The sequence below is a fragment of the Paroedura picta genome, chromosome 5, assembly GCF_049243985.1.
Source record: "Paroedura picta isolate Pp20150507F chromosome 5, Ppicta_v3.0, whole genome shotgun sequence".
In the NCBI taxonomy this organism is placed as follows: Eukaryota; Metazoa; Chordata; class Lepidosauria; order Squamata; family Gekkonidae; genus Paroedura; species Paroedura picta.
The window spans coordinates 10,348,671-10,365,270 of NC_135373.1; the positions used below are offsets into that span (position 1 = coordinate 10,348,671).

At 47.6% G+C, this 16,600-nt stretch overlaps 1 protein-coding gene across 1 annotated transcript; it reads right to left on the reverse strand.

Moving 5' to 3' along the window:
* Positions 1 to 597: 597 nt before the first annotated feature.
* On the reverse strand, positions 598 to 12,709 carry LOC143837042 (phospholipase A2 inhibitor NAI-like). Its single transcript, XM_077336462.1, has 5 exons — positions 12,511 to 12,709; positions 10,860 to 10,976; positions 6,227 to 6,373; positions 2,138 to 2,278; positions 598 to 980 (listed from the first exon to the last, which is right to left on the reverse strand). Exons 1-5 carry the CDS (start codon positions 12,554 to 12,556, stop codon positions 781 to 783), a joined length of 651 nt encoding a protein of 216 aa, XP_077192577.1. The 5' UTR covers positions 12,557 to 12,709; the 3' UTR covers positions 598 to 780.
* Between the last annotated feature and the right edge of the window lie 3,891 nt (positions 12,710 to 16,600).

Genomic DNA, 16,600 nt, shown 5'->3' on the forward strand with positions numbered 1-16,600 from the left:
CATTGTCTTAAAAACCCCATGAAAACTCCCATTAAAAGACTTAAAATCCATCACAACATGGCGGCAGCAAAAAAAAAAAGATCCCCTTCCTACCCCCATTGCTAAGGGGGGCAGAGGAGAAGAAGGTCAATGATGTACTAGAAGCCTGGGTGGGAGCCATCGGTGTACCTCGCCGACCCCAGCCTCAACCATGGACCTGGCAGAAGAGCTCCATTTTGCAGGACCTGCGGAACGCCAAAAGATCCCGCAGGACCTGCAGCTCACCCGGGAGCTCATTCCACCAGGTGGGGGCCAGGACTGAAAAGGCCCTGGCCCTGGTAGAGGCTAGGCATGCTTCCCTAGGGCCGGAAATGACCATCAAGTTTTCACCTGCAGAGTGCAAGGCCCTGCGGGGGGCATAGGGCGATAGGCGGTCCTTCAGGTATGTGGGTCCCAGCCCGCATGAAGCCATAAAGGTTAAGACCAAAATGTCTGTATAAACCAGGGGTAGTCAAACTGCGGCCCTCCAGATGTCCATGGACTACAATTCCCAGGAGCCCCTGCCAGCATTCGCTGGCAGGGGCTCCTGGGAATTGTAGTCCATGGACATCTGGAGGGCCGCAGTTTGATTACCCCTGGTATAAACTGACAGGTTTGCAGAGCAGTAATAACCCACTATCCAAAAAAGAGGGGGTGTATTTAAATGGTGAGATCACTACTGCGCATCCTGAGAATAATGTTCTGTATTTGGTAGAAGATGGGATCACTCAAGCAACATCCATCTCTCTTCTCTGGAGTAAATTAAAGAAGAACCTTCAGCAGAAGAAGCACAAGAACAGTTTGGAAGAAACATCGAGGTGGTGCTGGAATGGTGATAGGAGGTCCAGAGGACAGTAGACAGTGGTCAATGGTGAAGAAACCCGGTGCGGGAACTGCTTGGACATCTTGGCAGAAATCATGATTGGTACAACACTTCAGGACAAAGGGCACAGTCCAATTTTCTGCGGGGAGATAGCAGGCATAATTAGAACTGCAAGTGTCCTTTGACTTCCAACCCTTTCTATCCAATATTTTCATGGGAGAGCTGTAGTAGATAGATTTTATTGCATTAGCCCAAGGCCTTCACAAAGAAGTTACATATATAGACAGACATAAAGGTAAAGGTATCCGCTGTGCAAGCACCGGGTCATGTTTGACCCTTGGGGTGACGCCCTCTAGCGTTTTCATGGCAGACTCAATACCCAGTGGATTCCTACTAGCCAAGCATGGGCAGCAATAGGCAAGAGGGGATCAGCCAGATCAGGCTTTCTCAACCCGGGTTTCATGAAACCCTGAGGATCCTTGATTACCCTGGAAGGGTTTCTCGAATGGGTGGGAGTTAATTCATTTTTAAAACATTTTTTTTAAAACATGTTAAGCATTTATCCAGTGATATGATGATGTATTGTCATGTTGACCTGCCCACCTATCCAAAAATGGCCAGTGATATTGATATTGATATTGATATTGATTTATTCCCTGCCACTCCCAAGGTTGGCTCGTGGTGGGTTACAACATCCATTAAAAATCCCATAAAAATGGAAACAAAATCACACTAAAAGAGATAACATGGCAAAATACCACCCACCACCCATCCCTACCTATGAAGGAAGGAGGGTCAAATAACACAAATTGTTACTTAACACCAGAGTAGCCCCGTTGATCTTCCTCTCTGCCCCTCCAGCCTCAACCATAGACCTGGCGGAAGAGCTCCATTTTGCAGGCCCTGTGGAATGCCTACAGCTTCCGCAGGGCCCGCAGCTCACCTGGGAGCTCATTCCACCAGGTTGGCCAGGACTGAAAAGGCCCTGGCCCTGGTTGACACCAGGCATGCTTCCCTGGGTCTGGGAATGACCAGGGCGATACCTGAGGGACCTGTGATGGGCCCGGAGGGGATGGGAAGGGGAGGGGTCTTAGGTGGGCTTTTACACCGTTCTGCTTTCCATACATATTCTGCCCAATCATGCCACTTCTGGGGTTTCTCGAAGCCTAAATAATGTTTTAGGAGCCTCTCACCAGTAAAAAACGTTGAGAAAGGCTGAGCTAGATGTATACCCAACCATGGAATTATATAATTTCAAGCACTAAAGTATATGCACATGCTTGTATGCTACTTTACCAAAGGTTCCAGTTGCTCTGAGCTCAGCACAATGGATGTGGTCTCCTGTGCAATCTGCAACCACACCTTCGCACTCAAGGCTGTTCACAGCATAGCAAGCGGGACACTTCTTCCCATTGGGGGTGGTGTTGATGGGCGGCCCTGAACAAAAGAGAGAAGTGTAAGCTCAGTCTTAGGTTGGTTGACTGCCAATTCCTCTTGATCTCCAGATTGCAGAAACCAGTACCCGGAATAACAAGGGTAGCTTTGATTAGTGGACAGTATGGAATTATGCCCCATTGAGATCCCTCTCCAAGCTCAGTCATCTACCATTGGCCATCGATCCAAAGTTCCAGAAATGTCACAAACTGGCACTGGCAACCATAAATATTTACTGACTGGGGATTGAACCGGGGGCCTTTTAGATGCCTCCTATGGTCTCTGCCCATTTACTGACCACAGCAGCCTCTCCCTTCCTTTATGTCAGTGGTTCTCAACCTGGGGGGTTGAGACCCCTTTGGGGGTTGACCAGCCATTTCACAAGGGTCGCAGCAGGGCAAACAGCTTGGCTGGGAGGGGGCGCCATCTACACAACAGCCTTGCGGGGTAGATCGAGATAGAGCATTAGTCTGTCTGTAGCAGCGGAATAGAGCGGCATCGGCATGGTGGGACAAGAGGCAGAACTGAACTGAGAAACCCCGGAAAAAAAAAACAATTTATATACAATCATGAACAAGGGATCTTCATGCTATTGGTGAGTTTTGGTTTAATTTCAGTGAAAGAACCCTTGCATAACTTTATGGTTGCGGGTCACCACAATATGAGGAACTGTATAAAAAGGTTGCAGCATTAGGAAGGTTGAGAACCACTGATTTACATCAAAAACAAAGTATTCAGGCCTCATCCATCTGGGGGCAGTATTACTCCAACACCTTTGAAAATGTACTTTTGCACAACCTCTGAGGCTGTGGCTGGAAACTTCGTATTACTGTTTTCTGGCCTCACAACCATCATGAAAAATGGAATATTAATTCAGTATCTGTTCTTGTGATGGGCAGTGTTTTATATGCAGAGGAACAGATCCTGAGATCCAAGCTGGGGACCGTAAGAACAGCCAAGAGGAAACAAAGATTCCTGCGGTCCTGAAAATGAAATGTCAGAGTTAACGACCAATGAGAGGTCTCCACTTAGGACCAATGAGGTTACTGGGTGGAGAGATCCTTTGTTTTGTATTTGTATATAAGTAGGGGGTTGTTGACGGGTTTTTCTCAGTTCAGTTTTGCCTCTTATAACATCATGCTGAGATCACAATAAAGAGCTGGCTGAACTCTTAGTGGTCCTGGCTTTCTTGAACCCACAGTTTTAGCAGCCAGGACCCATAAAGCCTCTCGATTGGCCAGGACTGGCATAAAACCCGTAAAAGCTGAATTCAGAGACCCTGAACTAGAAACTCCAGATTCAAGTCTGATCGTCTCAAGCTTTTTACTCCCAGCAGAGGGCTGGCAGCTTCTACTTAGGAAAGCTCTCCATTGGCTCCAGCAGAGGTTTTCTAAGTTCTTCCATCTGTTGTTGTTTCAACAAGAAATTCCTTCACTTCTGTGAGTTCTATGGAATTAATCAGAGCACACAGCAAAAGGCAAGAGGAGATAAATGCTTGGGTTTCATTTTAGAGACTTGAACGGGTAGGATTCGATTTATTCATTTACAGTATTTGCTGACGTATAAGACTACTTTTTCCCCCTGGAAAACATGCCTCCAAGTGGGGGGGGGGGGTCGTCTTATACGCCGGGTGCACTTCAGCTGGGATAGACATAGCTGCCCATAGTGGCCCATAGTACTGTATTTTGAGTGGAAATGTTGGGGGTTCGTCTTATACGCCCAGTCGTCTTATAACCCGGCAAATACGGTACCTATTTTTGGAATGTGTATGCTGCCTTTCCCTGAGAGCTCAGGGTGGCTCACAACAATCGTTACAATAGGCAATAAAATGATATATACGTTCCTAAATAATTAAGTTAAAAGTCTAACCATTCCAGAAGGGCCACCTTCTGTTCTCTACTGAAAGAGAGGCACATAACCCACACTCCTGGTAGCTTACAGGTATTTATTAGATTGTTGAGTGGCCAGAATTTCTGATGATATTTCTAGGCCTCAACCACATGCCTGGGGGAACAGCTTCATCTTACTGGCTCTGCATATCCTACCATGAGCTGTGATGGCCAGGAGATTCCTGAAAATCCCAGACATGCACAGACGCTGTCCATGCAAAAAAGGCTGTATAGAAGCTATGCAACAAGTTTTCCTATTCTGCCTTATATATGATATGATGCTCTCCAGCCAAAACCCTCCATGCTCTTCTAATTAAATGAAATGGTTACTCCAATAACTGTAAGATATCTCTTCTTCTTTCCAATCGTGATATAACGAATAGCAACATTTTTGCAATTAGCTATTTGGCTCCAGGAACTTAATACCTGACTGATTCCATCTTGATTTGTTTTATTACATATTTGGTAAATATTTTATAGGCCAATAAAGGTGTTTGTTGCCATCTCAGAGCACTCCAAAAGACAGGGGCCACATCTGAAAAGGCCAGTTGACTGAAGGGCATCCAGCAAAGGAAGATATGACTCTTATTTTATTTTTGGCAATAATAAGGCCACAGCTTTTATTGAGATGTCCCTCACGCCAATGAGGGATGGCATGGCATGGAAAATGAGTACCAGTTTTGCATCCGACCAGCTGCTGCTCAATTAGGGCTCCAGTAGCCATTGGGATCCCTCCTTTGCCAGCCGAGAAGGTCAGTCCCTACCTCCTGGAACCTCACTGCAAGGAGGCATTGAGACATGATGACCAATGGGTGCCCACTTCATTTGGCCTCACTCACTCCCTGGCACACAGTCCCTGGTCTGCCCCAGCTAGGACAGCCGCGCTCACTTCTGCCAGTCTCTTAAGACAGAGGTAGTCAACCTGTGGTCCTCCAGATGTCCATGGACTACAATTCCCATAGAGCCCCTGCCAGCAAATGCTGGCAGGGGCTCTATGGGAATTGTAGTCCATTAGCATCTGGAGGACCACAGGTTGACTACCCCTGTCTTAAGAGACATCTCTCTCCAGCAAGGATCCAGTGCACAGACTGGGTCCTGCCTCAGCTCATTTCTGTGCCCCCTAAACTGCCGCTGTGACAGAAAACAAAACTGAAACACAATCATCAACAAACAAGAATAACATGGGCGGGAGGGAAGCTGTGCAGGTGATGAGTGAGGCAAAGAGGCCGACTCTGAGGCACGTGGCACCTATAAAGGTGCCTCCGCCCTGCCTCTTGTGTCGCTGCCATGCGCGCCCAGCGAGGTGCATATAGCAACAGGCCCGTGCCGGCTGCACTTCTTCCTGTTCATGGCCAAGCCCTCTGTGGCATCAACTGCTGGCCGCGTTTTACTTGCAGCCGCTCTTTTTAATCTCTTTGGGCTGGGGGATCTGGAGCAAAATTTGCCCATTAGATCTTAATCTTCTTGGATTAAAGAGGGATACAGCAGTGACTTTACAAATAGCTTAACATCCCTGATAACCACAGTGGGGTAGTTACTGACCTGGAGCCAGACATCCTGGAATGTGAAGTCAAATGGGCCTTAGGAAGTCTGAGCAACAATAAAGCTAGTGGTGGTGACAGCATTCCAGTTGAACTATTCAAAATATTAAAAGATGCAGTAAAAGTGCTACACTCAATATGCCAGCAAATTTGGAAAACTCAACACTGGCCACAGGATTGGAAAGGTGAACAAACCGGTCAGTCCTAGAGGAGATCAGCCCGGACTGCTCCTTAGAAGGCCAGATCCTGAAGATGAAACTCAACTACTTTGGCCGCCTCATGAGAAGGAAGGACTCCCTAGAGAAGAGCCTAATGCTGAGAGCAACTGAGGGCAAAAGAAGAAGGGGATGACAGAGAATGAGGTGGCTGGATGGAGTCACTGAAGCAGTAGGTGCAAACTTAAATGGACTCCGGGGAATGGTAGAGGACAGGAAGGCCTGGAAGATCATTGTCCATGGGGTCGCGATGGGTCGGACATGACTTTGCACCTAACAACAACAACAACAGAAGCAGTGACTTACAGGGGGGAACGAGGTCACACTCCTTTCCTGTGCAGCAAGTAAGTCTGGTCAACAGTTGTCCTGTGATGCCAAAATCAATAGACTCGATTGATTTTTTGCAGTCTCTTGAATGGAAACAAGATTTGACAACTGCCTCCATCTTGAACACTGGAATGAAGAAAACTTGAATGAAGAGAGACTATCTTGGGACAAACAACCCCCGGCCACCCAGCCCAGCATCCTGTGTGAGCATCAGAGTATTGGCAGAGTCTAAAAATGCATGGAAGCTGAGTACACACTGTTCAAGAACAAAACAAATTTAATGAATAAGAAAACAACTGTATTGGTAAGAGGGGAGGTAGAAGACTGTCTGGTGTAGCTGGAGAGAAGAAAACTAATGGGCCATTCTCTGAAGAATTAGGGGGGGGGGGAAATCTGACTGAACAAGTCAGAGGGAAGGAAAGGAAGTATTTGAAATGGGAGGAGGTCCCCTTTACTTCCTCCAGCAGGATTTTCCAGTCACGTACCTGTGTATATGCACATTAGCTTTTAGAATCATAGAATAATAGAATTGGAAGGGACCGCCAGGGTCACCTAGACCAACCCCCTGCAGAATACAGGAAAATCACAACTACCTGCCCACCCACAATTACCCCAATTCCACGCTCAGATGATGCCCCACCCCAAAAAATAGAATATCTGGAAAGCCTGGCCAGTTTTCCACAATCCTACAATGGACCATGCCAACTTGTTTCATCCCGAGTCCATCATGCCCAGATTTATAGGCCTAAATTCCTTGAGCTCAGGATGCTGGGGCATCATCTGTGCTCCTTCAGGGTGTTGTGCTACCAAACCTTGCTGTCCCTCAGATTCTGGGGATGTCCATAGGGATTCTATTCAGGCTGGTTTATTGTCAAAAGTCCCATCTGAATTCTTTCATATCACACATATCTTTCCTTGTAGCACAGCACTCTACCATGACGAGTATCCCACCAAATAGTCACGTGGGCAGCCAGGTACTCTACAGAGGGCTGGGTTTCCTGCCCCTTGGCAAGTGTTAGAACATCCCTTGGTGGTATTTATTTATTTGTTTGTTTTAAAATTTATACTCCACCTCTCACAACAATGTCGCCTCGAGGTGGCTTACAGAATAAAACCATAAAACAGTATCTTTAACCACTCCGTGAGAGTGGTATAAATAAAACATTAAGGGCTCTTGGGGTGGACCCAGACCAGGATGGGGAAGGGCACCCATTAACCCCTTCCTCCCCCCCAGGGACTGACAAGCGGAGGGCCCATTTGGCAGGCGCTCCAGCCAGACAAGTCAGGAGGCACAAAGCACCTCCCGACACGCCCATCCCCCAATGTCGGCCACCTTCCCCCCACTGCCACCATTACCAGACTGTCCGGCGCTATGACAGGTAGGCGCCTAGCCGGGGCAACCTGGTGGAGGCAGGGTGGAGGGGGGGCTTTGCCCCTGGCAAGGGGACAGCCCTGCCACATCACAAACGCAGCAGCTCTGTCCCTTGGCCAGCCCCAAAGACCTGCAGCCTCCCGGGAGCTGGCCGGGACCAGGAGGGTTCCAGCCGGGGCCAGGAGCCGGGACCCTGTGGGGGAGGGGGCTGGGGAGAGCTGGGCCGGCGCATCGTGGACACGATGGCTCAGCTCCTTTCCCGGCCTTGATGCCAGGAGCCTAGGGCAGGAGGGGCCGGGAGAGGGCTTCGTGGCTGGGAGCGGGGCACCCCAAGGAGGGCTCCTAGCACCTGCTGTATTTAGGGTACAGCAGGCTTAAGTACTAGTATCCCATAAAATCCCATCAAAAGAACAATAACATTGATCACAATATCCCACAGTTATAAGATAGTGGTAAATGGTAATCTCGCCAACCCAACTCTGCTGATTCCAACCAAAGACCAATGTCCTTATCTTAATTATAACCCTGGGATGCTCAGATAAGGTGGGCCCCCAGATCAAAACTCCAGTCATTTGTGATTCCCTCGAATAGGAACCTGTAACTGAATTGTTGAAGGTTTTCACGCCTGGAGTCAACTGGTTGTTGTGGGTTTTCCAGGTTGTGTGGTTATGGTCTGATAATTTCAGTCTCTGGTATTTCACCAGTAACTGTGGCTGGCATCTTCAGAGGTAGGACGTCGCAAGATGGGAGTCTCTACATGTCAAAGAGACAGAATGATTCTCATCTTGCCATTTGCTGGAATTGTTATCAACAAGTAATTTGGTGAAGTTGGCCCTGAAGGACTGTTGTTAAACTGTTAAAACAGCTAAGCTGTGTCTGTGTGCTCACTAGTGGCATCAAGTGGTGAGGTTGCAGTGAAGAAGCTGCAAGCACAGGCTCTGGGGGATTTCTTTGTTTAAGGTGGGCTCCCACACACTTCCTCTTTCTTCAGGAAGAAAAAGAGAAGCTCCATGTGCTTTTGCTGAAACAAGGAGCAAACACTATTAGTCTAGCTGATGTGTGGGATGTAGTCCTGCCTACAGCCTAGCAATAGAGGCTTGTAATGTACTGCTTTTTAAACTACTCTCTAAGCTTTTTTACTTTCCTTCAGTAAGGAGACTGAAGCAGATGGATATGCTATATATTTGTAAATGATCTTTCCAGTAAAGCTTCTTCCTTTTCTTTCTTTTTTTAAAATGTCGTTAGTTTTCTAGGTCGCCCCTATCCCCAAAAAGCCTCAGGTTGGCTAACAACATAAAAACTTTACAATAAAAACCATAAAATCTTAAAACTCCCATTTAAAATACTTTAGTCACCCCAACAAATAAACTAATTGGCCTGGTTATAGATGACAGGGAAGTGCTCAGGCAGAGCCTGAGCAGGGAGTCAGGCAGGGGGCCCCTTCCAGATAGAGTACAACCCTGGCCTCAACAAAATGCCTGGTGGAAGAGCAGGTCCTTTGAAACATCAGAATCTCTGAATCTCCAACAGCACTTCAGGGCCTGAATCTCCAACAGCACTCATTCCATGAAGCCAGTCATACTTCTCTGGGGCTGGGGACAACCAGCAGATTTGTATTCGCAGGGCAAAGAGCTTTTCGGGGGATATAAGGGGAGAGATGGTCCCACAGGTACGCGGGTCCCAGACCATGTAAGGCCTCAAAGCATTGTGAGTCTGGATGTGTGCCTCATCCACAAACTCTGACTAACAAATGTAAGCCAAGACCAAAAGTCCCAACGCTGTGAAGATATCAGTCACAGGTACTGGTGAAGCATCAGGGACTACAACTACCAGACCATGTCCGCAGAGCCCAGAAACCCCACAACTACTATAATCTGTAACTTCATAGAATCATAGAATCATAGAGTTGGAAGGGGCCATACAGGCCATCTAGTCCAACCCCCTGCTCAACGCAGGATTAGCCCTAAGCATCCTAAAGCATCCAAGAAAAGTGTGTATCCAACCTTTGCTTGAAGACTGCCAGTGAGGGGGAGCTCACCACCTCCTTAAGCAGCCTATTCCACTGCTGAACTACTCTGACTGTGAAATTTTTTTTCCTGATATCTAGCCTATATCGTTGTACTTGAAGTTTAAACCCATTACTGCATGTCCTCTCCTCTGCAGCCAACAGAAACAGCATCCTGCCCTCCTCCAAGTGACAACCTTTCAAATACTTAAAGAGGGCTATCATGTCCCCTCTCAACCTCCTTTTCTCCAGGCTGAACATTCCCAAGTCCCTCAACCTATCTTCATCTGACCCAGATGCAGAACTTTACACTTATCATTATTAAATTGCATCTTGTTCTCATTTGCCCATTTTTCCATTGTGTTCAGATCTCGTTGAACTCTGTATCTATTTTCCGGAGTATTTGCCAGTCCTCCCAATTTGGTGTCATCTGCAAACTTGATGAGTAGTCCCTCCACCCCCTCATCTAGATCATTAATAAATATGTTAAAAAGTACCAGGCCAAGCACCGAGCCCTGAGGTACCCCGCTACTCACCTCTCTCCAGTCTGATGAAACACCATTGACAACAACTCTTTGAGTGCGGTTCTCTAATCAATTCCCTATCCACCTGACTATCTGAAAATCCAGATTGCAGTCCTTCAATTTATCCATCAGAACATCATGGGGAACCTTGTCAAAAGCTTTACTAAAATCCAAGTAAATTACATCAACCGAATTTCCCCGATCCAGCAAACCTGTTACTTGGTCAAAAAAGGAAACCAGGTTGGTCTGGCAGGACCTGTTGGAGACAAATCCATGCTGACTTCCTTGGATCACCAAATTGTCCTCCAGATGTTTGCAGATCGCTCCCTTTAATATCTGCTCCATTATCTTCCCCACAACAGAGGTCAGACTCACTGGTCTGTAGTTTCCTGGGTCATCCTTCCTCCCTTTTTTGAAGATCGGAATAACATTTGCTCTCGTCCAGTCCTCCGGGACATCTCCAGTCCTTAAAGAGGTTCCGAAGATGATGGACAAGGGCTGTGCAAGTTCTCTGGAAAGTTCTTTGACCTCTCGGGTGCATTTCATCCGGACCAGGGGATTTGAACTCAACCAGTGCAGCTAAATGCCTCTCGACAACCTCTCTATCCATGTTAACCTGCCACCCAGATACTGTCCATGTTAACCTGCCACCCAGATACTTCTGATCTTGCCTGATCTTCACTGGACTCTGGTGGCAATTTTTGGACTTACCTCCTGAGGTTTTTATCTGGGTGATACCACAGATGTCTTCATAAAAAGCACACTCCTCCAAAGGCCCCTTACAGGTTTGGCCCAATCCGAAACAACTTTCACACGACAAAGACTCGCCTAAGAGCAGGAAAAAGTAGAAACGAGAACTGAATGAAATGTAGAACATATGATAATGAGAATTTTATTCTTATAGCCTTTTGTTCACTCAGGATGGGTAGATTCAGATACCTTTATTGGCATATGATTTGACGTACATAAAGCAACAACAAGCGAATTCTAGGCAAAGACATATGGATAACAATAATAATGAGCGGCGCGGACTTGCCCGTGCTGCCGTTTGGCGGGGCGGAGGGCAGGTGGGACGAGACGCTGCGGCTGATGGGCACGCTGCCAGCCATGGCGCGCTCGGCGCAGGGAGCTGGAGCCAGGAGCGTCTAGGAGAGATGCTGCTTGTGGCTTTCCTGCCTCTCTGCCAGCCGTTTGGGCAAGTCACCCACCCTCCCGTTCCCTATGCATACTTTATTGTTAAAAAAAATTAATGTTGCTTGTTTTTTTTGTCACAGCAGGGGATGCGCATGAGAGGAGCCGATTTTATGGGGAGCCGGTGTGCGATCGGACTCCCCAGGAAGAGACGGGCCCCCTTTAAAGTTTTAAAATTAAGTTCATTTAAGTTAAAAGCCATCTGTCATTAAGATTAGAATCTTATGGGGGGGGAGGCTTGGCCTGTGATTAGACAGATTTTCTTTAGATGTTCTCAGGTAAAATTCTTCAATAGGGAGGCCAGCATGTTTTGGATTCTGATTTCCTGGCCACATTCTAGACTAGCTGAGGTTTCCAGAGCAGCTCCAAGGGCAGCCTTGTATAAAGTGGCTTACAAAAGTCCACCCTGGAGGTGACCATTGCATGGATCTCAGTGGCTGGGTCAGGTGCTCAGAGGTAGAGTGCAAGTTGTTGCACCTGGCAGCTTTAGGAGACATCTTTTTTATGTCCAAGCTCAGAACCAGAAGGGGAAATTAATGCCTAGACACAGAAGGTGGAACAACAATGCTTTCTGGGGGAAAGTCACAGGATACCCTCCAGAGAGGTTCCTTCCATACGAACTGGGGGGCTCTCCATGAAGATTTAGAAAGGAGAGACTGGAACAGGAGGTCAGCCCCACCCAATGCAGTTGCATTCTATAAAGTTTACTGCAAAAATGTGATTGCTCGATGCCTTTACTGACCATACACTTTACAGTAGTAGACAAGATACCTCTAAGTTAGAGGTGTGGGAGAAACACCAGAAGAATCAAGGGAGAAAGTGTTTGATAAGATCTATCCTGTAGAAAAGGACAATTTGGACTCCTCTGGAGTCCTCAGTACCATTCATGTAGCTTTGTTGCTCTATGCTGATGATGCGGTCTTAATATCTTGCCCCCAGAAGGACCTTTGCAGTTTTGGTAGGGCCTGAGACAATCCGGTTTGAACAACTGCTCAGCATGAGCCCAAATGACCGAGTGATCGGCTCACATCCAGTCACATTTTTTGAACAGGGTATATTTGGCAGTCACACATACTCATGGAGATATTGGCCTTTCGGAAACAACACACGCACGCACACGCACACAGAGTTTCCAAAAACTCCCCCCTTGCAAAGTCTTCAAACTCCTCACCTGCAGCTATGAAGGTGGCCAAGACTGTAAGAAAGGTCTGCATCATTCCAGAGCGTGTGTAGTTTGGATGAAAGCCGGGCTGGAGCTCTTCAATGCAGCAAAGTCTCTGCTTCTGCCTGATATAACGGTGGCTCTTCTCCAGAATGGAAAACTTTCTCCTGGAAAGATAGGCCAGGCATCTGCAAAAGTCTCTGCCTCTCATCTAGCTGCAAACATTGTACACAAGGAAACAAATATGTCCCAGAAGGAAAAGGAGGAGGCGTGAAAACAATTCTCCCTTTCTCTGCCCTACCCCAAAGTCCAAGGAGTTCTAAACATCTAGGGGGTGAGACCATACCTTACCGAGGAATGCAGTGTGTTGTTTTATTGATTGAGCAAATCTGGTCCAGTTCCAAATCCCTTTAAAGTTTGAATGTCTTTGACTTAATAGTCCACTGAAGAGGGAGATACACTTCCAATGCAGCCATAACTCCAGCGGAATGCATCTTTGGATACTCTATTGGTCCACAGTCGAGATCCTGGAGTTCTGTAGTTCTCTCAAGTTCAGGAGACAATCTGAAAGTGGCTTGGACCTTATGGGGTGGATTGGCCATTAAGACCACCAAGAAAAGTCTCCCTTCAGCCAGTGGGTTGGTGGACTACCCCCAGAACAAGGATCGCCCCAGTTCCAAAGAAGGGGTGGACTTTGTCAGGGAAGTGGACTGGCAGCCTGGACCCCGCTTGGAGGCTGCCTGAGACACCCACGAGCAAACACCACGAGCAAGCCAGTAGCCACTCAGGCCAATGAGAAAGCTATCAGTGTGGCAAGGCCAGCCAGCTGCCCAAGCCACCCATGAATCATCATTTTAGTGAGCACAGAAGCCATGGTGGGCACAAGGAAGGGAGATGCCACCACTGCAATAAAGCTGCCACCCTCCAGGTGGGGCCTGAGACACTCCTGGAGACTTGTAGTTTCCTAGGTACGTTTTTGGAAGAATGGAATAACATTCACTCTCCTCCAGTCTTCTGGCACCTCTCCAGTTCTCCAAAATGTCCTAAAGATGATGGACAAATGTTCCTCAAGCTCTCCAGGAAGTTCTTTGAGCACTCTTGGATGCACACAATCCAGCCCCGGGTATTAGACCTCATCCAGTGCAGCCAGGTGCCTCTGTTAACCCACCAGCCAGACACCATACCTTGCCTACTACCATCCCTAGGTTTGGTGCAGTGGTTAGGAGTGTGGACTTCAAATCTGGTGAGCCATGTTTGATTCCGCGCTCCCCCACATGCAGCCAGCTGGGTGACTTTGGGCTCACCACAGCACTGACAAAGCTGTTCTGACCGAGCAGTAATATCAGGGCTCTCTCAGTCTCACCTCCCTCACAGGGCGACTGTAAGCTGCTTTGAGATTCCTTCAGGTAGAGAAAAGCGGCATCTAAAAACCAACTCTTCTTGGTCAGTAATCTCAGGGCTCTCTCAGCCTCACCTTCCTCACAGGATGTCTGTTGTGAGGAGAGGGAAGGGAAGGCGGCTGTAAGCTGCTTTGAGACTCCTTCGGGTAGAGAAAACCGGCATATAAGAACCAACTCTTCTTTTTCTGGAAAAACTCAGAGGCAAAATAGGTATGGAGCCTTTCTGCTTTCTCTGTCCTCGGTCAGAATCTCTCCATCTTCACCCAACAGCAGGCCTATTGCCTCATTCACCTTACGTTTGCTCCTCACATTTCTGAAGAAACCGTTCTTGTTGCAGTGGGCTTCCCTAAGTAGCCTCAGCTCACTCCCAGCTTTGGCCTCTCTGATGGCTGACCTCCAGTGCTCTGTAATCTGCAAGTACTCTTCATTAGAGGTCTGTCCTTCCTTCTGTTTCTTGGACAATTCCTCTTTTTTAACACCTTTAATTTTCCTTCTCTGGGCCAAATTATCAAAAGCTCTGGGGACAAAGTGTAAAGGTGCGTGTTGCAGCTACCAGGCATCCCCATTAAGTCCACTTAAGGTTTTATAGTGTACACGGGAATATCCACTTTGCTTAAAAGAAGTGTTTTTAAAACGTACAGCTGAACAGATGTTCTTCAGCTTGGGTGGGAACAGTGATGCCCCAGGAGACCAAAAGATAATAGAATAACAGGCATTGAGTGGAAATGGATGGAGGGGGGGGGGACTCCAACATACTCCAGTGTTTCTTTTTCCTTTAGAGCAAAACAAGAATACAGTATGCCAAGTCATGACGCTGCTTGCTGGGTAATGGAGGATCCTCGTAATGTCCCCATGTAAATCAATTCAGCTTAAGGGAAATAAGGGCTGTAAAATATTACTTCAGCTTGCTCGGGAACATCCAGCGCTGAGAAGCTTCCCGGAATGTTGTCTATTATCTAGATTTGTAAATGAGCCAACCATATTTTTCAAACCCCCACTCTCCCAAATCTAGACCTTGCTGCAGGCTGTGCTCTGCCCCCTAAGCTCCGCCCAGCCCAAAATGCGCCAGCTGTGACAACATAAGAAACTAAACAAGAAGAGAGCATGACAATGTCCAAATCCATGGGAGGGAGAGAAGTCTTCCAGCAGCACAGGAAAAAGAGGGCTTCCCTCTGCATTAGCTGCCTTTTAAGCTTGCGTGGGAGGGGGGGGGGTCATGTTCCCGCTCCAGTGGTGCACCTGAGCAGATAGTCTCTTCTCACCAGCTCCAGCATGGGAAGGCGATCTTCTTCCCGCCCTGGCACCCTCCCGCCTGAGCAATGGTGGGATGCTGTTTTATTCTGGCAGCTGCAGTTATTGAATGCGTTCAGCCTCTCCACCATCAATTGTTCTTGTGACCCGTCTGTTTTTTGCAGCGGCCATTATTTTTGCCTTTTTTTTAGTGTTTAACCAAAAGCCAGATTTCTTACCGACTTCATTGGCCTATGTAATCAGTTGTTCTAGGCCTTCCTCAGACGGTTTCCGCACAGAGGCGCAAACCTCGCAATGCCTCTTGCTGGCAAACGAACCAACTAGATAGTGCAGTTGCGAAGCTCTTCCTCAATGTCCTAGCTCAGTGAGTACTGACGCCCGGCATTTCATCAAAAGGTAGTTTTATTGAAGGCAGGACCACAGACGAACAGTCAGCTAAGGCAATATGTAGAACAGGAAAATTGACTGCGATTATGCGTTTAGATTGGACCCAGGTTTTATAGGCACATGAGTAGAACCTCCCCTCCTCATCAGGAGAGCCAGAAAACCTTTCCCAAGGGGAAGTGTTTGAACCCAGACGGGTGCTAAATGCTGGAGCCGAGCAGGCCATCTGCTCATGCATTTAACATTTCAGAGCGGAACACTGGATCTCACGGCTTACAGGGAGGACGAAAACGAGAGAAGGAAGGCAGCAATCAGGGTGACTTTTTTAACACCTCTAAGTGGAGCCCGCCCGGAGAGAGGGAGAAAGGAAGGGGGGAGCAGGAAGCAGCAATCAGGGCAACGTGGAGAGACCCAGAGAGGGAATTTGACAAGGCACCTGGGTGGAATGGAATGAGCACCTGACAGTGCGGTTATAAGCCATGCATTTGCACACCTTCTCATGGGAGACCCCTCCCATGTTTTTCCCCTGCCTCGTGGTGGCTTTTTGTCTCCCAGCAAGGCTGCAAGGGAAAACAAGCTGAACTCCACCCCCCTGCCGCACCTTGGCTTTTCAATCACAGCAAGCCACCAATCACAGCACAGCAGTTATTTCATGGACTGAAACCTTCTCCCCACCCTGAGCCCTGAAATTATTTATTTTTTAAAAAGCACTTCTGCATTGCTATGTGGTAGTGCCACAACACAGAAGCAGTTTTAATCAAAATAATTAGCACTTCCGCATTGCTATAAAGAAATACAAGACTGATACAGCATTCTCCACCCTCCCCCATTTTTCAAACTATTTGTGTCTGGGTCGATTTATGAGAGGCTGAAAATGGTAACTGGACCCCAGAGAGTGATTTTGTTTAAACAGTGGGCTTAAAAACAAGGAGCACAGACACCTGGATGATTGGGAGGGGGCTGCTTCATCACGCAACTCCTCCACTTACTCCATTCATTTCTCACAGCCAGAAAACACAAATGGGACTGTGTTTTGCCTGCCTGATTCCCAAAAGACCATAGAG

Excerpts from the sequence above, each read along its gene's own strand:
- LOC143837042 (XM_077336462.1), bottom strand. The coding sequence starts at position 12,556 with ATGATGCAGACCTTTCTTACAGTCTTGGCCACCTTCATAGCTGCAG. Across the intron at positions 6,374-10,859 it reads CCAGATAAAAACCTCAGGAG|TGTTCAAGATGGAGGCAGTT; the intron begins GTAAGTCCAAAA and ends TCTTCATTCCAG. Across the intron at positions 981-2,137 it reads CAGAGCAACTGGAACCTTTG|AAAATTGGACTGTGCCCTTT; the intron begins GTAAAGTAGCAT and ends ATCTCCCCGCAG.